The 26,730-nt window shown below is 37.8% G+C and overlaps 1 protein-coding gene across 2 annotated transcripts in view; it reads right to left on the reverse strand.

Moving 5' to 3' along the window:
* Nucleotides 1–26,730, reverse strand: part of NPAT (nuclear protein, coactivator of histone transcription) — a 57,978-nt gene that overhangs the window by 12,591 nt on the left and 18,657 nt on the right. Inside the window, exons 2-13 of one of the 2 annotated variants that reach the window (XM_084895138.1) lie at nucleotides 24,786–24,904; nucleotides 16,844–16,904; nucleotides 14,766–14,838; nucleotides 13,261–13,301; nucleotides 12,547–12,771; nucleotides 11,202–11,283; nucleotides 10,512–10,599; nucleotides 9,856–9,947; nucleotides 9,687–9,774; nucleotides 4,987–5,083; nucleotides 4,212–4,340; nucleotides 5–1,639 (exon numbers count right to left, since the gene is read on the reverse strand). In XM_084895138.1, the coding sequence (XP_084751264.1) occupies nucleotides 5–1,639; nucleotides 4,212–4,340; nucleotides 4,987–5,083; nucleotides 9,687–9,774; nucleotides 9,856–9,947; nucleotides 10,512–10,599; nucleotides 11,202–11,283; nucleotides 12,547–12,771; nucleotides 13,261–13,301; nucleotides 14,766–14,838; nucleotides 16,844–16,904; nucleotides 24,786–24,904 (2,730 nt within the window). The remainder of the gene's footprint in view (nucleotides 1–4; nucleotides 1,640–4,211; nucleotides 4,341–4,986; nucleotides 5,084–9,686; nucleotides 9,775–9,855; nucleotides 9,948–10,511; nucleotides 10,600–11,201; nucleotides 11,284–12,546; nucleotides 12,772–13,260; nucleotides 13,302–14,765; nucleotides 14,839–16,843; nucleotides 16,905–24,785; nucleotides 24,905–26,730) is intronic. The other variant, XM_084895137.1, reaches the window with a different exon arrangement.

Below are 26,730 nucleotides of genomic sequence, written 5' to 3' on the forward strand. Positions count from 1 at the left end.
TTACCTTGTGAAAAGTTGGGTGACACAGCTTGGTTGACAGCAAATACACTGTTTGACCTTGGTGGTGTCTGTAATTGGGATGGTGAAGGTTGGGCAGTCATAGGTGCAGAATTTCCAGGCACCACCACAACACTCGACTGACTTACAGTTGTTCCCAAGGCTGATGGATCAGTCACGCAGGTAGCTATCAGAATGTTATTTGAACTGCCAAAAGTTGTGCTTGTAGCTGGCATCAACTGTATAAATCCCCCATCCTTGGAAGCACATGATGTAACATTGGCTGAAAAAGCACTGCGGTCTTCACTCCGAGTGTTGTTTACTGCAGAGTCTTCAGGTTTAAGCACTAAAAGGCTCTGTTCCATTGAGGCTGAATTCCCTGTTCCTTCAGATGTGATAGCACCGACAGTTTCTTCTGAAGACAGGCATTTAACTAATTCTGCATTTTTGGCAGGTGATTTAGCAGAAGACAAAATTATAGTTGGCACATTTTCTCCACTGATACTAGAAACAGCAGTGTTAAGTTCAGTCTCTGAGGAAACAAAGGAATCATCACTAATGATAATTTTGAGAGAGACAATATTTGATGCATCTATCTCTGTTGAGTTGTTCTTAGCAGGTTTATCACTAGTATTTTGGGACTCAGGGAGAGACTCTACTACTGAAGAACACACAGGTTCTGAAGGAAGAGAATGTCTTTCTTCTACAAGATTACCTTCTGGAGGCATCAATGCAATTTCCCCACAGTTTTCATTTTCACCTAATGAGAGAAAAACACTATTTCCATCTTCTTTTGCAGAAGATGAAGGTTGTGAATCCAAAGCAACTTTATCAGACCTGGAGGGCTGATTTTCATGTCCTGTATGATCTAACTCAATACATGATGAATCATTAGATGGTTGTTTAATTGAAGATATTGAATCTCCAAGACCAATTTCTCCTTGTTCAGATACATTTAAAACTGAACTTTCAACAGACACAGATATACTTTGATGTGAAGAATTATCTTGGCACTCTGAAAATTGTGATGTCACTGGTAATACACCATCAATTTCAATTTTACTCTGATGAATTTCTCTAGACTCTGGTGTTTTGGAACCAGGGAAATTAGTTTTCGGTCTTCCTATATCATTAGAATTTTCACAAAATTGGCTGTTTTTAGATGGCTTTCCAGTTAATGGTATATTTTGGGATAAAAGTTGAGAACTTTTCCCAGAGAGAGTTAAGTTTTCAGTTACAAATGAAGTTACTGGTGTATCAGGCTGATCTACTTGTAATTGAGATTCATTCGGCACATTTGGAGACAAAGAGTTCTTGTCAACTTCCATTGCCATGTCAGTTTCAGTGAACATTTGATTGGTGTGTAATTCACCACAATGCTGATTACATTTGGCATCAGAATTTACTCTTTGGTTAAAGTCATTTAAATTAGGCACAGACTCATAGGTAATATCAAGGTTACACTTCTGTTCAGTAGGTACACCTGTTTTGAAGATTTTTTTCTGGATGTTGGAACTTATCTGGGAAAAATGTTCCTGGGTTTCCTGTCTAAGCTCATCATGGTTGCTGCTATTCTTTAAAGCATTTGATGCGTCTTCATTTTGATAAGATGTACAAAGTGGGGGTTGACCAGATTGATCATCTGCAAAATATTAGCATAGTAGAAAGATATGGTGAGAATGTACAGCTTTTGAGGTAGTCATCTTTACATAAAACCTATTTAGCCAAGAAAGTCACCAATCATTGACATACCAGTAAGCAGAAGTCTGATGTATCAAAAGTACTAAAAGGTACTTTTCTTATTATAGACTAGAGGCCTGGTACTCAAAATTCATGCACTGGTGTGTGTGTGTGTGTGTGTGTCCCTCAACCCAGCCTGCACCCTCTCCAATCTGTGTGTGTGTGTGTGTGTGTACCTCAGCCCAGCCTGTACCCTCTCCAATCTGGGACCCCTTGGCCATCACTCTCACAATCCGGGACTGCTGACTCTCAACCACTCAATTGTTTTCCTGTCTGATCACCCCCTAAACACTCCCCTGCCAGCCTGATTGCCCCCAACTGCCTTCCCCTGTAGGCCCAGTCACCCCCAACTACCCTCCCCTGCAGGCCTGGTCCCCCACAACAGACCTCCCCTGCAGGCCTGGTCCCTCTGACTGTTCTCCCCTTTGGCATGGTCGACCCAACTGCCCTCCCCTGTTGGCCTGATTGCCCACAACGGTCCTCCCAGGGTGGCCATCTTGTGCAAGGGCATGACGGTCAATTTGCATATCACCTCTATATTATATAGGAGCATGACTTTTAAACAAGTGTCAAATTGTTTTCAACTTTCTCGGAAAATAGATGACAAACACAATGAAGGATAAAGTATACAGGTTTAAGAACATCAAATATTTACCAGCATATATATAAAAAAAGAGGTCCAAACACTCAGTGTTTTTCAAGACAGGTGACTTTTTAACTTCTACTATTTCTATTGACTTTATCTGATATATTCTTAAAGGTGAAAAGAGGCCAAGCACATTTTGCATGATCAACATATGATGTTATCGTATATTGTTTGATATTCAACACACATTTACTGAAGATCGACCATTTAATTGGTACTAGGAAACGAAGATGAATGACACTGGAGAAATCAGTCTAGTAAGGAAAGCAAATACAGAACAGAAACTGTAATAAAACATGATAAAAACTGTAAAGTATAGGAACAAAAGTCACCTCTTTGCAAGGGATGTGAACAAGTGTTAGAAAGAAAGTATTATATCTTGAAAAATGTAGTGTGACAGCTGGAATAAGAGGAAAAGATACTTCATAAAATAGCACAGTACTAAAAAACTGCCTACTGTATTCACAGGTTAGGACAGAAAACAGTAACAATTAACAATATAAAAAAATACAGGAAATGTTTATCAACAGCCATGTAATTCTGTTAATGTCACACTGGTAAAATAATATTTGGTACAGAAAACATTTGAATCCTTATTGTGGGGAAATTAGTGGAGATTCTAGTCAGGCCAAATAAATTCACTAGTTAAGTTTCAATGAAGAAGGACCATCTGAGAAAATAAATTTCAAACCTCATTTTGTGCATGGTAGAGCTTAATTGAAGCACGTTGTTTCACATATACTATATAGTGAGAAAGATATATCCCAACATAATTCAGGCGAAGAAGAAATAGAGGATTGGACTTGGGTGTAGGCAGAGGACTCAAAGAAGAAATGTAGTTTGAGATTCTCCAAAATTAATTTTTTATAAGACATGATGCAAAACTAGGAAACCATCAGGGTTTTTAGGGATAACATTTAAGAACATATGAGCAGAAATGATTACTTTGGCATAGCTTGTTGAAGACAGAAATGAATACAGGTGGTACTAAAGAGGTTAGTAAGAAGTATGAGATGCCAGGATAATGTGAGAGAAACCAGGATAATGGTTATCTTTGAGGAACAGGGATGGAAAATATATTGATTGGGAAGCAACATGAAGAGAGGTTTTGGTGGTGCTGTGGTGTTTTATTTTTGATTTGAGAGATGGTTATATGGTATTTGCTGGACTGTAATTCAATGAGCTATATACATTTTTTACTGTGCAGTTCTGTTCATGTGCTGCATTTCACCAAAGTACAATTTGAAAAAAACTGGCAAATATTTAAAATGAAGATATTCACTATCTTCCCTCATTTAATAAGTAGTTACTGTGGGGCAATTATGTGTCATATTGGTACTCCATGGGAGGCAGAAATACATACAAAGAATTGAGTTATAAACACAGAGAAATATTACCTCAAACCTCATAAAATCCTAAATAACATATAATTTCCTCTAAATAAGTGAGGTATACTGTAGATACTGAGCAGTCAGCTAAATTTGCTTACACCAACCTTATATATTAGAGATGTGAATTTAAGGCTCAAAAAATTGTATCAAATGTTATAATTTTTATTGAATACGTCAACACCATTAATACCAATTTGTGCATGTCAAGAATCTATTGTATGGGAGAGTACTAAAAATTCATATTTTAATCAAAGTACTAAAATCTGGGGAGTAATTTTCTTTTTATATTTTTTCTAACGAAGAGAGAATACTAGAAATACAAAAATGACCTATATGGTAATTTGAACTTCCAAATTAGACAAGGGTTTTTGCTTTTGAAATTTTGAGACTGAGATTTAGGGTTTGGATTGATGATATTAACAAAGTCAAATTCTTACCAGATTCTTCTGTATTAAAAGAACCTTTAACTGTTAGATTAGTTTCATCTGCTAAGACTATATTGGGATTGGTTTCCATATGCTGACTGGAAATGCCTTGTGATAAATTTTTATTATTCTTTGTTTTACCTGTTAAAAAGGGAACAGGGAAACAATTGGTTACATGACTAAAATAAAAATAAGCATCAATTAATGAAGCTTGACAGTGGTCAAGCAAATGTTAGACACTGGTTTTAATTATGGTATTTTGGATATTTTTAATATAGTGTTTTATATATAACTGACAAGTACAAAGATTCTTCCACCAGACAGGTAGTTCTTAAACTTTAGCCTAGAATCACATGGGAGAGGGGGCCACAAATTTTGTATTTTTAACATATTCTCGTATAATGCTGATATTGCTGGTTGAGAGACTACACAGAATTACTGCACTATGCCATAAGGTTGAGGGATATAGCCAACTTTTTGTATTACCCAACTGTGTTTGGTATAATGTATAGTAGCAGACTTCAACACATTTGTGCTGCCTGGCAAAAATGCCCACAAAAAACCCCAAAACTTTAAAAAAATTGTTCTGCATTTTTACAACTTAGCTAAAGTTTTTTTTGTTTAAAGAAAAACAAAACAAAAACTTTTTTCATATCCGTATAATGTTTAATGAAAATAGGAACTTTTTTCAGATGCTCTGGAGAATGTTGCTTCACTTTGGTTAAGTTTCCAAAGAAACGGAGAAATTTTTTTCTTCTAACTGCCTTGAAAGAAATGTTCTTCTTACCATAGTCAAAGAGATCAAAAAGTGCCTGAAATGCTGGATCTGATTCTGTCTGTTGCAGTATATCTTGTATAGCTTCTTCAGACATATGGATTTCACTCTACCAAAAAAAACACAAATCCTCATTGAATTAATATGGTTTAATACTAGTAAAATAAGATATTCTCAAACATTAAATAAACAGGAACTATACACATATATAAATACAAAATAAAATCAAGCTATAACTTGACATGTAATCCTATGTAATGTAGAGCTAATATGCAAATAGTCATCACGCCCTAACGCCAGGGAAGCTGAAGCTACATCTCACCTGTCCCAGGGGACCTGAGGCTGTGCGTGCCCCCCCACTCCACCCTGGCACCGGGCCAGGGGACCTGAGGCTGTGCCCCTTGCCCTGCGGGGCTTGACGAGGGTGGGGCCAGCCAGGTCTGGGTCTCACTGGATTTGGAGGCACATGTGGGTGGGCGGGGGCTTGACTCTGGGTTTGGCAGTCTGCCCCAGACTCTGATAGAAGGGAGACTTTCATATACATTTTACTAATTTTCTTTCATCTCTGGCACTTCTATTATAGAGAAAGGAAAATTGCAACATCAAAATATTTCCTCTAGCCATAACCGGTTTGGCTCAATGGACAGAGCATTGGCCTGCGGAGTGAAAGGTCCTAGGTTCGATTCTGGTCAAGGCATGTACCTTGGTTGTGGGCACATCCCCAGTAGGAGGTGTGCAGGAGGCAGCTGATGGATGTTTCTAACTCTCTATCCCTCTCCCTTCCTCTCTGTAAAAAATCAATATAAAAAATAAAATTTCTTTTTAATGTGCATGAATTTCCTGCACTGGGCCACTAGTACTGTGTAAGTTTAAAGTGTACAGCATAATTACTTGACCTATTACATACAATGTAAAATGATTCCACAATAAGTTAACAATTACCATCCTATTAGATTAAAATAAGTAAAAATCTATTATTTGTATAGCCTAAGGTATCTTGCTACCTCCAGGTCTTGTAAATATTTTTAAAGTTCCTACTTCACCTATTTGCAGAACTGGCTATTCATGCCTTAGTGAATTTGATGTATATACTATTCAGTTGGATATTATGTCTTGCTATTCTTTTATTTATTATTATTTTTTAAAATTTTTATTGATTTCAGAGGAAGAGAGGGAGAGAAATAGAAACATCAATGATGACAGAGAATCATTGATAGGCTGCATCCTGCACAACTCCTGCCCATAACCTGGGCATGTCCTTGACGGAAGGCTGACACTCTATCCATTGAGACAAACCAGTGAGAGCCTGGATATTTAACTTTTGACAGATACTGTACAACATTACAAACAACCAATAGCAGAAGGTTATATCATCACTTTAATATAAACTCTCCTAGTATCTAACAGGGTGCCTTGATTACAGTAAAGTAACCACCTGATTTTAGATGTTTATGGAGAAAATATAAGGAAGGACTTTGAGATTATAAAAATTTAGAATACACATGTATTTGTTAAACATTAAGATAGAAGCAGCGATAAAAAGCAGTAATGATAGATAATGTAAAGGTTGCTTTATAAAAGCTTATTCTATTTTGTTAAATTTACTGAATTTCACCACGGGAGAATATAGGAGATGTATTGTTATATATGTTAAAAAAAATTATTTTGAAGGAACCGACAAAAAGAAAAAAAATTCAATAGTTTTTACCAGAATTTATCATCTGAAAGAAAACCCACTATAATGAATTTAATGAATTCATTTTGTGGGCATGGCAACAAACATGATTACACTGCCCATCAGTCCAAGAAAAAGGATGTGCTGCTTTTCAAAAAGGCTATTTTCTCATGGACGAAATGTTGAAATATACACTGTTAAATTACTTTCACCTTCACTGAATAGCAAGTGACTATTATCCCCATTTCCTTTTCTTAGCAGTCTCACAAAATTACTCATTTAGTTAGTAACTGTTCATTATACTTTTGTTAAATATCACTTGAATCCATTTTATCTTTTTAAAAATTTTTATAGTTTACAGCATTGCAGAGAAAATTAACTTATTACACACAGCACATCACTGCTGCTTATTGCACACAAACATACCCACTAATGAATCTTTGAGTATTAAATACTTAGAAACACATGACTAATTGTTGCACGAACACAGGAAGTGCTTTACTGATATCTGGAAGAGTTGATTAAAGTTATTCAATGGGTTTTTATTACTTTTACCATTTAAATAAAACAATTTTAATATATGTACATCAAATCATCATGCTATATGCCTTAAATTTATATAGTAATGTATGTCAATTATTTTTTCAAAAAAACTGGGAAAAATAGTAACAGTGGGATATGGTCTGAGAAATGCATCATTAGTGAATTCTGTCATTGTGTGAACATCATATACTGGCACTTGCTGCCACCCACAATCAAAATTAAAACTAAAATACACAACAGCCATCATTCAGAACTGCCTGAAATCAAACTGAGAAGATGTAGCCTACTGGATATATGTTATAGCTTATTGCTCCTAGGCTACAAACCTGTATAGCATGCTATTATACTGAATGCTGCAGGCAATTTTAACACAAACACACAAGAACCTAAATGTATCTAAACTTAGAAAAGGTCCTGTAAACATATGGCCTAAAGGTTAAAAATAGTATACCTATACATACCACTCAGTATGAATAGAGTTTGCAACACTGGAAATTGCTCTGGATAATCAGTGAGTGAATGTGAAGGCCTAATACATTCTTTTGACAGATACTGTACAACATTACAAACAACCAATAGCAGAAGGTTATATCATCACTTTAATATAAACTCTCCTAGTATCTCACTACTACAGACTTTATACATATTGTCCCACAAGCCTTTCTCGTGCTTCCTCCCAACAGGATAAGCAACAGAACATTGAAGCTGCCAATGCTGCTCTATGAACAGGGCTGTGGGCTAGACTAATTGGAAATATAGCTGGGTAAGGCATAAATCATTCTAAAAGTGATAGGTGGCCTGAGAATCAGTAGGAATAGATAGATATCAAGATGGCAAAATACAGGAACATAGGGGATAATCAGGACGATGTGGTTTGGGCTATTGCATTTTGGACTAGTGGTAAGATTAAGGAACTTTGTGGTAGCCATAAAAAGTGAGGGTGTGCCCCAGCCGGTATGGCTCAGTAGTTGTGAGTCAACCTATGAACCAGGAGGTCACGTTTCAATTCCTGGTTGGGGCACATGCCCGGGTTGTGGGCTGGACCACCAGTGTGGGGCGTGCAGGAGGCAGCGATCAATGGTTCTCTCATCATTGATGTTTCTATCTTTCTCTTCTTTCCTCTTTGAAATCAATAAAAAAATTTTTTTGAAAAATGAGGGTGTTTAACATGAACATGGTATAGTACTAAGGACTCAATATTTTGACTTTGGAATTTGTTTTTCATTCCACCGGCACAAAGGTCTCTCTCAGGCATTAAACTGATGAAAGAAATAAAAATTTTCTATGCTTTACAGCATTTCAACCTGAAAATATTCCCAAAGTACAGGGTCAGGCTGTCTCCAAACTATCACAGAAAGCTTTTATTAAAGTGGCAGTGGCACTCAAAAGCTGCTAAGGTAGCTCCTGTGGACTTATATATAAAAATATAGTGGCACTCAATAGTTGCTATCTATTTGCTCCTGTGTCCTTGTACGGGGCCATAGGTCCTCAACAAACAACTTACAACAATGTCCTCTGGGTAGATCTGGGAGGGCTGCAGTGCCCTCCGCATATGTAGCACTGAGGACAGGCTCCTCTGTACTGAAACAGGTCAGTAGCTGACTGACTGGGATATAACCTGTGCACTAAAAACTGAGGTGCTGCGAGTGAGAAGGAATCTACAGACTGCCACGTTCCACAGACACTGCTTCTGTAAGAAAAAAAATTTCTCCTGAATCACATATCTTCCCATTTCTTACAGAAAATTCAATTCCACTAGTAACCTTATGGAATCATCTTCGTATATGCGGTCCAATCAAAATATTATGTGGCAAATGACTATAATGCAATTTTGAATGGTTATCAGAAAATTTACTAACAAATTTAAAAAATATATATATATTTTATTGATTTTTTTAAAGAGAGGAAGAGAGAGGGAGAGTTAGAAACATGGATGTGAGAGAAACATCATTCAGCTGCCTCCTGCACACCCCCTCTACCGGGGATATGCCGGCAACCAAGGTACATGCCCTTGACTGGAATCGAACCTGGGACCTTGACTGGAATCTGCAGGCCATAGCTCTATTCACTGAACCAAACCGGCTAGGGTCACTAACAAATTTTTAGGAACAGATTACATTCAGATAATAAAGAAAATCTATATCTTAATTATTTTAAATAACTATATATCTAATTTCTTGGCAATGGTTTTGAAATAAAACCAAAACATCATATATATATATATATATATATATATATATATATATATATATATATATATATATATATAATTTTTTACTGATTTCAGAGAGAAGGAGAGGGAGTTAGAAACATCAATGATAAAAATCATTGATTGGCTGCCTCCTGCATGGCCCCTATTGAGGATCGAGTCCACAACCAGGCATGTGCCCTTAACCAGAATCAAACCTGGGCGATGCTCTAGCCACTGTGCCAAAATACCATAGTTTTTAACTATGAATAAATGTACTGTATGCACAGCCACCCTTACCCATACCTGAAGTCCCAGGAGTTCATCAATTGAAGTTTCTGGTTCAGTAGGGTTGCTATCTGTTTGCTTAGGTGCTTGAGCAATATTGTTGTCACTGTAATCCAGAAAGGAAAATTTTTACTATTGTTCCTAATTAAGCAAAAACAATTAGGCATTTTAAACATACAAAGCTTACCTAATCAAAAATTTATTAATATTCTCTGCAAGCTTTTCTTGAAGAGATTTGTTGCTTAATATTTTTTCTCGTGCATTTTCAATAACAAGTTGCTGGAAAAAAAAGTCAGTCAGTATTAGCAAAAGGACAGGTAGAATATTATGTTATTAATGAAAAAAAACACACACCAACAAAACAAAACCAATTAATGGAAGCTGGATAGCTTTAATAAATTTAGGTGCAAAATCAGAAGTTATGGTGGCTCCCTCCATATTAATACCCGAACACAACATTTTATACTTTGTAAGTGTTCCAAGATCCTTCACTAATTCCTTCTGCAGTGATTATAAAACAGTTAAAAACTCGTTTTTAATAAAGATTTTTACTAATCTTACTCCAATAAAATGCTCAATTTTGATACATAATTCAACATTGTATTTATTGTTTCTTAAACATTCAGCTGTTTCTTACTTGGTGCATTCGAATAAGTCTATCTATTCTAAAGAAGTTGTTTCTAACTGTCCCAAGCAATTCAATTACACAGTCTTTGTAAATTTACTACTCTCTATCCCACTACTCTCTATCCCAAGCAATTCAATTACACAGTATTTGTAAATTTATCAGTATTTTAAAACTCAGAAATATCTTAAAGTGCAAAGTTTGGGAAAGTCACTTACTTTTTCTACTGCAAATGCATTTGGATCCTGGAAATTCCATATTGTTGACTGAGGTCCAGACAAAGTGGTATTTTTCCTTTGCGATTCACTGAAACATATTTTAAAAGAGAGTCTTTCAAGCAGTATGATTTAGCAGATTCAATGATTATTATACATACAAACAAATTGTATGTACATCACAATAAAACCAATATTTTCTCAGTTTGTGGTAGAAACAAAGAGCGGTACAATGGTAAAGCATTATAGTATTGAATTAAAAATACACACCTGAACTTGAAGTCTAGCATTACCACTATTAGCTATATCTGATTCACTTTATAATGGGATAAGATCAACTGCATTATTGGGTTTATGAAAGAATTGAATAAAATAAAGTATATGACTTTATAAATAGATCAAGGTTCCTATAAATGTTAGATATTATTATAGTTGTTTTTCTATTTTATATGGTTGAGAAAATTTGCCATAAAGAAAGTATATTATGCTTTGATTGGTTGAACAGTTGACTATCAACGAATGACCGGACACTTAGCATATTGTTTTTATTATGTAGGATGCCACATGATTTAAGGAGGTTACAATGTGAAATAAATGTTTTGAAATAGATATAACAGTAAATAGTTCCAAAAACTTAATCCAATCTTGTTATTTTATTTCTAATGTAAACTTGTCCTTTAAAAAAGCATTTACCTTTTGCGTCTACCAGGAGACATTAAACTGGCATTAGTTTTCTTCTCCTGAGGACCAGGAATGATATTTAAAACCTCTCCAGCTGTATTTCAGGAAAACAAAAAAGAAATATATTAGTTTTCTAAACTTGAATCAATGGAATAAGTAGCATTATATATATAGTAATGCTATATATATATATAGCATTATATATAGTAATGCTATATATGATACACACACACACACACACACACACACACATATATATATATATATATAAATATATATTATATAGCTATATATAGTTTTGTTAACTGGGTCAACCAGACAGGAGGAGGTTGCGTGCACAGTGTCAGGGGTGGAATAGCAGGGGCCTCTACATGCCTGTGCCGGGGGAGGGCCTGGTTATCATCAGCCGCTTCAAGGGCCGGAGAGGGAGGCAGGGCTGGATAGGCAGTGGCTGTGGCTGTGCGGGGCCCGGGGAGTGAGGCAGGGCTGGACTGGTGATGCGAGGGTGGGCAGTGCTGTGTGATTTCGAGTCATGTGCTAGACTCCTAGTTTTATATATAATTCAGTTAGTATACTGAGCATCTATTATGCACAAGGCACTGTAGAAAATATTAGGATGAATAAAACATAGTACCTATGGTTTAAGGTTTTGCAATAAAACACAAAGTACAATATAATTTCAAGAAAAAAAGAGCATGACGGAATGAAAGAACTATAAAAGGTATAAACTAAGTGTATAACACAGCGTATACATGCTAAGTGTTTTTACCCAGAGGTATAAAAGAGGTTGGAGAAAAGATGGAAATGAGGGATAATTTAATGGATGACAATGAATTTTAGCTACACAGAAGAGAAAGAAGACTGGTCTAGAAACAGAAAGCTGACTGGTCTAGAAACAGAAAGCTCAATTCTAATCCCAGCTCTGTTATTAACTAGCTTTTGCCCCTTAATACCATGTGTTTCAAAGTTTCAAGTATAAAACAAGCGAGATGAACCCAGATAATTCCCAAGTTTATCACTAGCTTTATGATTCAGCCAGGAGTATACAGGATTCTCAATATGTAGAGATGGAGGTGAACTGGAAAACACTCATTCCAGAAGGGCAGGCCAAGATAAACAAAAATATAAGGCACCAGAGAAATATAATGTGTATTCCTTTTAGAACAGACATAAGAATCCTAGATTAAATATCTCATAGATTTTACAACATGCTATTTCATGGCAAATTTAATGGAAGTCTTCCTTGTCTTTTTTAAGGCTATTAATTTTACACTATGAGTATAGAGATAATAATATATCATCTCATTTACACAACTTGATTAACAACAAAATTTATGAGCATAAAATTTAAACTTACTGGTCACAATGTCTTGAGATTGTGAATGGTTAACCACTACAAAATTTGACCTCAAAGGAACTGAAGTTTGGCTAATTGGCCGAATAACTTGTGTAGCTGTCAAAGGAGCAGTAGTAAACTGTCCTGAGAGGTATGGTAAAGTCAGCATCTCTGAACTAACGGGAGCTGCTTGAGATGCAAGCCTCCTTTGCCGTTTGATTTCCGCAATTCCACTTCTCGTTCGGGCTGAAACACAGGAGAATTTAAAAAATTGACTCAATGTCAGATTAGTGTGGACATTTTAAGAAATCTACATGACACATAGACTACTATTTAACATATGAGATCTATTGAAAAATAGCCCTTAAAAATATCAACTAAGTTTATGAGATGTCATAAGAAAGTGAAATGAGTAAATTACAATTATAATCTAAGAGTATATTTCTTCCATTATAATTCATAATAATGATACCTCCAAAAATTAGAAAACAAATTTATGAAATGAGAAAAAGATGTAAACATATGTAAGAGCCAATGAGAAAAACAGGGAATATAGTGTTTAAAATGCATATTTTTACAATAAAGATATTATTTCCTATCATGAGAATAACTATACTTAGAAAAGCAGTAGTTTAAACAAAATATATACTTAGCACACATGTAGTATTAATTAAAATGTTCTCCTGAGTTTAAAATAATTCTGAATATTATCTTTATTTAAATTTGAATACCAACCTCTCTGATTAGCAGCAAACCCTGGGGAACCTTGCATATTCCTAACAAAAAAAACAAAGCAGTTAGACATTACAAAATTTCTCTTAATTCAGCTGTAGTCAGAACTGAAAAAATTATGAGTTAAAAGGCAATAGATAAAAAAATAAAATAAAATAAAGGCAATAGATCTTTTTCAGACAAAAAAGACAAGCACATTTTTTTGGGGGGGAGGGGGGAAGGAGAGTAAAATCTTATTTGTTTTAGAAAAAAAAATAGTGGCATGTAAAAATCTTAATCAAGTTTTTATCTAATGCAATATGCATTAGAAAGCCTTAACATTCCATTAGGAGTCCAATTTGACTTTAGGAACTCAATATATTTAAGAAAGCCATATATATATATATAAAACTAGAGGCCCAGGGCACAAAATTCATGCATTGGGGTGTGTCCCCCAGCCCATCCTGCACCCTCTCCAATCTGGGACCCCTCAAGGGATGTCCAACAAAAGGTTTATATTTACAAAATAAAGGGAAGGAAGCCCTTCATCCAGAAGGAGAAGAAAGCCCAAAGGGAATACTAAATAATAAAAAGGTAATATGCAAATTGATCCTCACGCTCTAGCAAAAGATGGCCGCCCCATGTGGTCCAAGATGGCTACCACAGATGACCAGCAGGGGAGGGCAGTTGGGGGCAACCAGGCCTGCAGGGGAGGGCAGGAGGGGGCGACTGGGCTGGCAGGAGAGGACAGTTGGGGGCAACTGGACTTGCAGGGAAGGCCGATAGCTGAGGGGGGACCAGGCCTGCATGGGAGAGCAGTTGGGAGCAACTGGGCCTGCAGGGGAGGGCAATTAGGGGCAACTGGGCCAGCAAGGGAGGGAAGTTAGGGGCAACTGGGCCGGCAGGGGAGGGCAGTTGGGGGCAATCAGGCCAGCAGGGAAGCAGTTAGTTGTCAATCAGGCTGGCAAGGGAGGGTTTAGGGGTGATCAGGCTGGCAGGCATGAGAGCAGTTGGGAGTCAGCAGTCCTGAATTGTGAGAGAGATGTCTGACTGCCAATCCCAGGGATTGGGCCTAAACTGGCAGTTGGACAATCCCTGAGGGGTCCCAGATTGGAGAGGGTGCAGGCTGGGCTGAGGGATGAATTTCGTGTACCAGGCCTCTAGTAGGAAAATAATAAGGAAGGAGTGGGGAGAACTTCATATGTCCCATGTGAGGTTCGACTTTTGAGTCCAGCAGTTACTGTAGTAAAACCAGGCTAAGGGAATAGTGACCAATCAGAGGGGATATCAAGGCCCCAGGATCTGTAGGCTTTATAAACCATTGGGAAAAAGAACTCAGTGGGACTCTTCCCCTTTCTCCATGTGGGAGTCTGTACTTGTTCTTCAATAAATCTCCACCTTTGCTATACCAGTTTCTGTCTGTGGATTCATTCTTTGACTCTGGTGGACAAAGAATCTGCATTCCAGCCCAAAAATTCCATTTTAATTATATATTTTCTGATAAGCTTTTCATATAAGATTTTCATTACCTGATCTGAGAAAGTGTATGGTCTAACTTCTTCCACAGGGATGACATAATTGCTGGGACGTGATTTGATGTTTCTAAATCATGAGAGAAAAAGTTTCTTTAAAAAACCCAGTTGGAAAAAAATATATCATTTAATTTGACTATTCAGAGAAAATGAATAAAGGAAACTTAAACTTTTATTTCAGCTGTTGACATTATACTGGGAACTGAAGCTATAACGAGATGGCTTTTTCCTTAAGCCACTGAATATCAGATACAATATGAGTGAAAATGGACATTTGTGAAATCTCTGAAGCTTACTTTACATTATTAATTTTATATCTTCTTTGAATTAAAGACAACTATTTCTTTTAATCTTTATCAATTACAGATAGCCTCCTTTTGCCCAGGCCTTTACCAACTTATTGTCTGTGTCCCTGGGCAATGCATATATGCATATAAGTTAATCTTTTTTGGCCACCTCCTCCCTTCCCTCTGAAAGGTATCAGTCTGTTCCATGCTTCCATGCCTATTTTATTCGTCAGCTTATTTTGTTAACTTGATTCCATATTATAAGTGAGATCATGTGATAAGGACAAACTATTTTAAAATCTCTGTTCTACCTTACATCATGTGACATTTGAAAGTGAATTAAAATAATTATCACAGGCAAATTCCTGAGAATTCATCTTTTTTAGGATATGCTCTAAAGCCACAATGATGGGAAACTCATAGATGTTTAAAATCTTTCCCATGTATTTATAAAAACACAAACCAGAGGAAGCTACTCAATATAAAAGTGGGATATAAATCCTTGTATTACAATCACATATTGTTTCTGATGTCATTTACATTCTAAATATTCCTATACGATAGTTAAAAAACTTGGGGGGAAAAGCTTTGCCAGGAAGATCAAGAAACCTTCTTGAAGAATTAGAAAGTCAGACTCTGAACTTCCAGAACTGTTATTACTTTCTGCAATTTCGTTTTGTAATCCTGGAAAAGTTATCGGCTTCCCTAACCTTCAGTTTTCTGATACTTAAAAAGAGATTGACACAAATAATATCTCTTACTGAATTCTTTCTTTCCTTTTTAAATATATATATTTTTGTTGATTTCAGAGAGACAAACATCATGAGAGTATCATCGATCAGTTGCCTCCTGAACACCCCCAATGGGGGGTTGAGCTCACAACCCGGGCATGTGCCCTGATCAGTAATCAAACCATGACCTCCTAGTTCCGTGGTCAGTAAACTGCGGCTAGAGAGCCACATGTGACTCTTTCACAAAATACCATGGCCTGGGCGAGTCTATTATGAAGAAATGGCGTTAGAAGAAGTTTAAAAAATTTGGCTCTCAAAAGAAATTTCAATCGTTATACTGTTGATATTTGGCTATGTTGACTAATGAGTTTGCTGACCACTCTCCTAGTTCAAAGTCAATGCTCAACCACTGAGCCATGCAGGCTGGGCTCTCACTGAGTTATTTTAAGGACTAAGATAAAAGGTTAGAAAGTATCTAGGCACAATGCTGCATACAGACAATAATCAATAAATGTTAACTTAATTTTCTTTTGATATGTTAATTTATGCTAATTAACCTTTTATTGCCAATTCTTTTATTAATGTTGTAAGCTACAGAAATAATAAATATTAGAGAATAAAATAAATAATTTTAACTTCCTGCCTAAAACATTAATTTAGGAAAGATTCTTTTATATTCTGATCAATAAAAGCCATGATTTTATGACTGGTTCGTGTGTCCAGATTTACACTATAAATTTAAAATAAAAATATTAGTTTGAAATTTTATAACACATAGCATATTCACCAGGGTAGATACCCAGAGTAGAGTTTTATCCTATGGTTTTTTAAAAAATTATTTTTTATTATAATATACAGATTTGTAATTTATTTACCACTCAATATAAACACAAACTATTAATTATGCATTTCCCAGTAAAATTTATCTCATTGTGACTGAGACAAGTTTTCTTATGGTTTTTATAAGGTGTTACTATTCTTTAAAAAGTATTTGTAATTAAAACAGATAAGTACTGTGTAAATCAAACCAAAAAAATCCTTGAATGAGAATACTTACCTTTTGTTTTCATAGCTACATATTCATTCAAAATTGTTGTCAAGTTTTTTCCAAATAAGGACTGAAAAGGAAAAGATTAAGCATTACCAAAACCATGTAATATGACCAATATTTCCCACAATTAAACATTTTGCTATATAAAAGTTAATAAAATATCTGGATTGCAGAGTAGCTGATAAAGAGCAGGCCATCTAAAATGAAAGTAGTCACTCAAATTAAGTGTAAAGAACCTTGTCTGTTTGAATAAGACACTGTGATTGTTTTTTTAGATAATATAGCCCTAAGGCATAAAAACAGTTTCAGCTGGGAGCTGGGGATCCAGCCAAAACTTTAGAAACAAGGACCCACTACTTTCTACCTTGCAAGCCATGTGGCCCTGCCAAAGAACAAAGCAAAAAATTGGTCGTTAAGAGATACCCTTCATCCTTTGCAATGATCAGTGCCTTCTTATTTTCACTTGGATTATTTGATTGAACTAAGTGCCCCCCCCATCCCCCCATTTTCTACTACCACTAAGGAACTGAGGTTATGTGATAAAATAGGAATCAGAATTTTTAGAGCAGACAGTTCCAGTTTCAAGTTAAACACTTATTAGAAGTGCTACAAATCACTTTAATTAGCTAAGACTTACTTTTATATATAAAAAATTAACATTAATTCTTAATTCACAGAATCTTTTGTTGTGAAGATTGAGCATATATGTAACATAACTAGGACAATGGTCAATACATAATAGGTAATTCCTTTTCCACCTCCTGAATATTCACATATTTTAAATTTGTCCTTCTGTCTTAAAGCCTGAGAAATTAGGGGAATTACTTAATATTACTAATAAATTTTCATTATACCTTGCCTTATTTCTAGTAGCTAATAATCAATAATTAATGGCTAAATGACTGCTATAGACTTGAAAATTCCCCAAGATTCATGTGAGGACACATCAGAAGGCGGCCTTCCTCTAAGTCAGGAAGGCAGTCCTCACCAGAAAGAAAATCAGGGGCACCTTGATGTTACACTTTCCAGTCTCCAGAAATTTGAGAAGGATCTGGATACAGCTGTGTCTATAATTAACTACTAGGGTATTATGGCAACTAGGCCCTCATAGCAGACAAATACAGACACACCAAACAACATATACAAATACTATATATTTCTGCATGTATTAAAGCAAATGCTGGTATCTGATTAAAATTCAACACCACAGGTTGTATTCTCCAGTAAGGAAGTTTTAATGCTGACATTATTGTAGATGTCTCCCGTTTTCCCTGCACATCCTCCCACCAGCCTTTCCCTCCCATGGCCTTCACCAAGCCATTATCCATATCCACTGGGTATTGATACAAGCTCTTTAGCTAATCCTTTCACCTCCTTTGTCCAGTTATCCCACTCCTCTCCCCTCAGGCACCAGCTAGTCTGTTCCATGTATCCATGGTTCTGGTTTTATTTTATTCCTAAGTTTATTTTTTCATTAGATTCCACATATTAGTAAAATTATATAGTATTTATCTTTCTCTGACTGGATTATTTCATGTTGCATAATACTCTCGCAAGTTCATCCATGCTGTCGCAAAGGGTAGAATTCCTTTTTTTATATTGCTACGTAGTATTTCATTTTGTAAATGTCCCATAGTTCATGGTGCTCATCTACTGATGGGCACTTGGGCTGTTTCCAGATCTTGGCTATCTATAATAATAAAAGCATAAAATGCTAATTAGACTAGACAGCAGAATGATGGATGTCATTCCGGACATCCTTCTGGACAAAGCCGCAGCAGCAGGGGCTGAGGCAGAGGCGGTCTGAGTGAGCAGTTGGGAGTGATCAGGCAGGCAGAGGCAGTTAGGGGTGATCAGGCAGGCAGGCAGGCGGTTAGGGGCGATCTGGTAGGCAGGCAAGTGATTAGGGGTAATCAGGCACCAAGGCAGAGGCTGTTAGGGGCAATGAGGCAGGCAGGAAAGTGGTTAGGGGTGATCAGGCAGTTAGGCAAGCAGTTAGGGGTAATGCGGTTGGAGGCGAGTGATTAGAGGCAACGAGGCAGATAGGCACAGTTGGTTAGAGGGCAGGCAGGTGAGGGGTCAGGAGCCAGCGGTCCCTGATTGTGTAATATACTAATGATATGGTAAGGCCACTCAACCACTCACTATCACGTGCACTGACCACCTGGGGGCAGACACACGGACTGGTAGCTTGCTGCTGGGGTTTGGCTAATTGGGTCTGATCAAGATGGGCCAGACATGACCTGGAGCCCTGCCAACCTCCCACGTCTGTCCCCAACCCTGATCTTGCACTGGTGGGGTCCCTTGAACTGGCCTGCGCCCTCTCGCAATCCAAGACTCCTCGAGGGATGTTGGAGAGCCGGTTTCGGCCCGTTCCCACAGACCAGGCCAAGGACCCCACTGGTGCACGAATTCATGCACTGGACCTCTAGTTGTGAATAACACTGCTATGAACAAATGGGTGCATATATTCTTTTTTATTAGAGTTTCGTGATTCTTAGGATATATTCCCAGAAGTGAGATACCTGGGTCAAAATGCAGTTCCATTTTTAATTTTTGAGGAAATGCCATATCGTTTTCTACAGTGGCAGCACCAGGTTGTATTTCTATCCTCACAGAACAAGAAACCTGGCTACAAAATATTTACTTGTTTTTTTTGTGTTTTTAAAAAAATATATTTTATTGATTTTTTACAGAGAGGAAGGGAGAGAGATAGAGAGCTAGAAACGTTGATGAGAGAGAAACATCGACCAACTGCCTCTTACACACCCCCTACCGGGGATGTGCCCACAACCAACGTACATGCTGCTGATCGGAATTGAACCTGGGATCTTTCAGACCGCAGACCGACGCTCTACCACTGAGCCAAACTGGTTTTGGCGAAATATTTATTTGTTGAAAACCGATTAATTTAGAAAAACTCAAATTATTTAATATTCATTCATATTTGAATCAATAGTGCATTATTATTTTTTTTAAATACACTAATGATTTCAGAGAGGAAGAGAGATGGAAACTGTACAATGGGAACCCAGCCCACAACCCAGCCAAGTGCCCTGACTGGGAATTGAACTGTGACTTCCAAGTTCATGGGTCAACACTCAACCACTGAGCTATACTGGCCAGGCAGTGTTACTTTTTTTTGTTCAGTAGTATTCCACTGCATGAATATATACCTATGTTTATTTCTTTATTTGTCACAAAGAACCTGACAGTTAAAGAAATTTTTTTAAAAAATACTAACCATTCTAATAGGTAATTATTGGTATCTCATTGGGATATGAATTTGTAGGTCTCTAATAGCTAAAGATGTGGAGAATTTTTTTCATATGCTAATTACCATCCATATATTTTCTTTGGGGCAGGGTCTTCAGATCTCTTGTCCACTTAAAAAAAATGCAGTTGTTTGTGGGGGTTTGATTTGAATTTCAAGAGTTTTGTTTTGTTTTGTTTTTTAAACATATTGTGGGTACAAATCCTTTATCAGATATGTGATTTACAAATATTTTCTTCTACCCTGTGGCTTGTAATTCTTTCAAGGCTATATCTTACAGAGCATAAGATCAGAATTCTTCTAGTCAACGCTTTTGGTACAATATCTAAAAACTCACGGCCAGGGACGGAGGGCTGCTGGAGTCCCAGGCATTCCTCTTACAGGGCCTTAACAGGGACTTACTCTGACTCACTCTTTCTGAGCTCCAGCGCTGGGATGGCAGCATCAAAGGCATCAGGGACATAGGAAGGAACTGAAGTGTCTGGTATCAAGGTAGGAGGTAGTGTTGGTGGTAGTGGTAGTGGTAGTGGTAGTGGTGTGTGTGTGGGGTCAGCTTTCTCCCAGACAAAAATGCTGGTAGAGGTAACTGTTCCTTTTCTGAGTCCTCCCCCCCACAGAGCTGGCAGGTGGATGCCATATCTGAGTCTTCTTCAACAGGATTACACTGTTCACCTGACATGGTGATTATGAGGCCCCGCCTCACCAAATATGAGGGCTCACTCAAGCTGTTTGCACTGACTTTTCCATATGAATAGCTCATGCTTCAGACTTTCTTAAAATATCTCAACAAGCAGCATCTAGCCTCAGAGTGCCCTTTACCACACCTCTCACTAAGTGGTCCCAGGCCCTGCACTAGTAGTAGCTGGCCTTGGTTCGCAGCTTGGGCTCTCCTGGGAAACTCCAACCCAGCACAAGTAGCAGGCAACTGTAGATCGCTTTGTAGCTCAAGCCAGGTGGCACGGGGAAAACACGGGGTGTGTGCTGATCTTGACCTGCACTTCCCAGGTGGCCCTAGAGGCAGCACATCTGGTGGACAACTTCAGGCCACGTCAAAACACCACCACAATGACACACTCAAGGAGCAGATTCAGTGAGCACCAACCATAGACCCTGCTGTGTCGGGTGGGCCCCTGCACAGCTGATTCTCTGTGGTGGCCGGTGATTGGCAGTCAGTCATTGCAGTAAATGGGCCTGTGAGTAAATCCTTCCAAGGCTCAATTATATCAGAAGGATGTATAGAGCCCACATGAGGTAGTATGTGTGTGGGTACACCTGGAGTGCCAAACATGGTGACTGGGGAGGCTGTGCCACTGGACCCTACAGGACATCTACTACATTAAGCCTCTTTACAAAGTCTTGGTAGGCATGCGCTGTACCTAATACACAGAAACACACAGAAAAACACAAAATGAGGAGACAAAGAAACATGTCCCAAATGAAAGAACATAACAAAACTCCAGAAGAAGAAATAAATGAAATGGAGCAAGCAATTTACTATATGCAGAGTTCAAAATATTGGTCATAAGGATGACGAATGAGCTTGAGCAAAGAGTAGATGAACTAAGAAGGAGCTTCAACAGCATAAAACATGGACATGGAAACCATAAATAAAGCCAGTTAGTTAAATAAAGGAACATCATCTGAAATGAAGAATAGTTTACAGGGAATCAATAATACAGTACATGAAGCCGAGAAACAAATCAATGATTTAGAATATAAGGAAGCAAAAAACACCCAGTCAAAATAGCAATAAGAAAAAAGAATAAAGCCAAAACTGGTTTGGCTCAGTGGATAGAGAGTCAACCTGTGGACTGAAAGGTCCCAGGTTTGATTCCGGTCAAGGGCATGTACCTTGGTTGCAGGCACATCCCCAGTAGGGGATGTGCAAGAGGCAGCTGATCGATGATTCTCTCTCATGGATGTTTCTAACTCTCTATCCCTCTCGCTTCCTCTCTGTAAAAAAGCAATAAAATATATTTTAAAAAAGAAAAAAAGAAAAAAAAAATATGGTGTAAGGAGCCACTGGGACAATTTCAAGTGTAATAATACAACACTGACACCACAGGGTGCTGGAATGACGAAAGAGCAAGAAATTAAAAACCTATTTGAAAAAATAATGACAGAAAACTTCTCTAGCACAATGAAGGAAATAGACATATTAAGTCCAAGAAATGCAGACTCCCAAACAAGATAAACTCAAAGATGCTGACACCAAATGCTCAGCTGATGGATGGGCACCTGGCTAGCCATTGCAGCCCAGAAACCACATCGGAGTGCAGTGAGCCTACCAAGTGGTGGCTGTGGCAGATGTAGTGGTGACAAGATGAGCAGAGTAGCAGGCAGGAGCAGCAGGCGGTGTTGGACTGCTGGTTTTCGCCTGATCCCTGCAGGCTACGCTGAGGGACTCCACCAGTGCATAAATTGTGCACCAGGCCTCTAGATATGGTTATAAAGAAATATGATGAACTTTTGTGTATTTTGCATCCTGTGACCTTACTAAACTCTAGCACAGTGGTCACCAACCTTTCGGACCTCAAGTGTTCTGTGGACCACTGGTTGCCAACAGCTGCTCTAGCAGGTTTGCAGATTTACATTTTCTCTAAAGATAAACATGTCATTTGTGACAAATGAAGTGAATATGACAAAATATCATTTTAAATAATGTAGTTCCAGAATATATCCATTCAATATCAAATGACACTCTGTTGGTTGTTGGTCTAGTGGTGACAAGAAGGTATCAAAGTACCTGTTTTATATTGGACTGAAGTAAGCAACAAAATAGAAAAGACTGGGCTGTTATAAAATACCATACCATAGACCAGGTGGCATAAATAACATTTACTTCTCACTGTTCTTGAAGCTGAAAAGTCTAAGAACAAGGTGATGGGCGATTTGGTTCCTGGTGAGAACCAACTTCCTGGTTTGTAGACATCTCCCTTCTTGCTGTGTGCTCACACAGCCTTTCCTTGGTGTGTGCACATTAAAAGATCTCTCCCTGTATACTTCTTATAAAGATACTATTCTCAGTATGAGGGTCCAAACCTCATGATCCAATCTAAACCTAATTACTTCCCAAAGGTCCTATACCCAAATACCACCACACTGGGGGTAAGGGTCTTAATATAATGAATTTTGAAGGGGCATAAATATTTAATCCATAACACGGAAGGAAACAAGTACAGTCAAACCTTGACTTTCGAATGTCTCCCATCTTGAACAGTTCAGTTCTATGCCAAGTTGTGCAGGGGAAAAATGTGTCCATTTTAACTTCAGTTCTCAACCTGACAACCCTTTCATGATGATACATCAGCTTGACAAAAAGTGTCATATGGCACAAAGGAGAGAATGGGCGAGTAATAGTTTACAATTAAATCCTGTCTTGCTTACATCTGAGGAAATTGTGCAGTGAATATTTGTTTTCTTTTTGCTTTAGTTGCTGGCAGAAATAGACAATTAACACAGTTTTAAAACATAAAGAAGCCATCAAGGGTGCTAATGTTGCTAAGAGTATGAAAGAAACAATGATCATAGTTAAGAGAAGAGATAGAAAAACTGTTGTTGATTTGGATAAACCAAAAGCATTTTGGAGGCAGTGATATGTGAAAAAGTGAAGATGCTGCACTCATGGAATGAATGTTGAAAGGGATTTATTTAAGGCTATTAGACATGTACTGGATATAAGAAAGGTTAAAACAGGGAATCATTTGGGGGTCTGAAACAAATTAATCAATTTACATTATTTTAAATTAGAAAATAGGATTCCATTTTTGAACAAATCACTTCTCGAACAACTTTCCAGAATAAATTAAATTATGAAAGGTGGCAGAAATAGAATGTTGGGGAACCAGCTAATACTATAAGAACTATTAATCACGCTCTGATAACCATAACTGTTTATTCTGATTAAAGAAGGCACATTCTACCCTGGCTGCTGCTGACCTGGTGATGCAGCCTCCCTCCCCATTTGGAGCTGCCCATTATCATCGAAAGATTAACAAAGATTTGTTACAGAAACCAGAATTGCCAGCCCTTTGAAGATCCCCAGCCCTTTTTGGATACCTGTAGGCCACTGCAAATCTCCAGGCTGCTTACATATTAATTTTGGTGCTCCCTTTGGCTATTTCCCCGTGTAACCCCAGCCCTTGCATATCACTAAACCCTTTGAAGATCCCCAGTTCTTTTGCTTATCTGTAGCATATCCTTTTGCCTACTTTTCCTTTATACTATGCTAATATAACAGCTGACTTATGGTAGCCTGGGGAGCCGATTTTTGTGGATAACCTGCTGCTCTCCCATACTGCTGGCAGTATAGGAATAAATGCTCATATATGATTCAACCCTGTCTCTGCTTAATTGGCTGGAGTAGTGACAGGCAGCATGGACCCATTGTTTGTCCAGTTACAGTTAGAGAACTGATTTTCCACTGTAAGCCCCAGACAATCCGCAGTGAATCTAATTAGAAATGAAGTTATCAATTCGAAACTGATTTCCAAAAGCAAACTTTGTCATAAATGTGTGAAAAGAAGAGCTGACATGCTTTGGGTGTTTCCAATTATGCATGAATACACACTATCAAGTTTCTGCTAATTTTGATGATGAGCTGAGTTTATGATTGTGTGTATAGTATCTTGTGTTAGTCAATGATGAAATAATTAAGAAAAAGAAATCACTTACCAGTAAACAGGCTGGGATAAAACCTTCATCTGTACAGTGTTCTGCATATTCTTTTAAATGTGAACTTTCCAAAATAAAAGTCTGACAGGTAGAAGTGAGGTTTTCCTGTTGTAAGTAACCTAAATGAAAAATAAAAGTTTAGGCAATTTTAGTCAATTCTGCACTTAAGCTACAGGAACTGTCAACAAGGAAGACCACTCCCTACTGCATTTACAACTTAAAACCTGCAGAAGACCTGCTGGATCCAACATGGGGGCCAATTTTACCTAAGGGTAACCCTTGGCTTCATTATACACTCACTAGAGGGGCCGGTGCGTGAAAATTTGTGCGGGGGAGGGGGGAGAGAAAGGGGACGCGCGCACAAGGTTGGTCCCTTAGACCAGCCTGCACATTCTTGCAGCCCAAGAGCCCTTGAGGGATGTCCACCTGCCAGCTTAGGCCCGCTCCCCAAGGGCTGCATTTGCCAGCTGTGAGCCCGGCTTCTGGTTCAGCGGCACTCCCCCCTGTGGGAATGCACTGACGACCAGGGAGCAGCTCCTGCATGAGCGTCTTCCCCCTGGGGGTCAGTGTGTGTCATAGTGACCAGTGGTTCCCCTGTTAGGATCAATTTGCATATTACCCTTTTATTATATAGGATTGTAATATATCAGCATGCTAAACCACATATTATACTTCCATTATTTGAAACGGAAAGCCAATATAAGGACACAATATGTCTACTGGAGCCCCTCTGAAAAGTCTCCATCCCTTTTCTGGGAAGATCCTGAATATTTTTCCCCCTTAGTGAATACCCTATCTCCGATTAAATGAACCTCAATAAAGAAAGCAAATTTCTATAAAGGGGACTGCTCTATCAATGGAGCAGCCCATTCTTTATCTCACTGCTTTACCAATAAAATTACTTTCACTTTAAACTCTATGCTGGCTCACTGTTAATTCTGTCCTCTCCAAGGCCAAGAACCCACAGTGTGTCACAGACCCTATGTCCCCAAACCCCAGAATGCCTATATCATCTCGACTAGGTCAGTAGACGGTATAAAGTAACATACTAAATTATAATAAATCTACATTCTATTTACTTGTATACTTTGCCCATTTTTCTAATGTTTAAGAAAAAATGGAACAACATAATTAACTTGCCATGAAATGTAAGAAAGGCACTCTTACATTTTTGCCCCTTGAAAATCCAAACATTAATTATTTAAACAAATAGCACAGATTACTGACATTATGAACCACTGCTTGGTAGTTTTGCACATATGAATAGTTTATCAGTCCCGACTAGCAGCCTAGCCTTGTTCTTTTGTTTCTTAGAATTACTCAAGTTTAACTACACTAAGCACTAAAAATAACTTAGTACAAAAAGAACACTGAAGACCAGGAAACCTGCTTCTTATTCTAGTCTGTTAAAACAAACATTGCTATTTCAGGGGGGAAAATCACCTAAATCCTTGAGGACTCAAGATGCTTCATCTATAAGGCACCAATAACGCTTACCTTGACTTGTGGATCAAATTACTCTTTTGTGTAAAGCCCTTCAATCACTTCCCATGGTTTTCATTTTAAACTTCTACATTCTGAGTGGCTTCATTAGGAATCATGGATTGAAAAGCTTCAAAAACTCCTCTCAACCATAAAAGTATAGGAGAACACTGGCACAAGTCATCAAAATCAACTTTCATAGAACTCTCAAAAATAATCAGTGTTGTAAAATAAATGCTCTAGGAGCATTTATTATTTTTAAATGGCTAAATGTATAGTGAACACTGTGGCATTTAAACTTGCTCTATTTCTATGCTTGTTTCTCCAGTTTAGTAGTACACTTGAAAATAAACAAGCTGCCATTGTGAAAACCATCAGCCTAGCAGTCAGTGAAGTAAGTTTTCCAAAGCCTCATTCCCAGAAACTGCCATTATTTGACCTGTGTGACAACTCCCTGTAAAAC

Source organism: Pipistrellus hanaki (genome assembly GCF_964339955.1).
Source record: "Pipistrellus hanaki genome assembly, chromosome: 9".
Taxonomy (NCBI): domain Eukaryota; kingdom Metazoa; phylum Chordata; class Mammalia; order Chiroptera; family Vespertilionidae; genus Pipistrellus; species Pipistrellus hanaki.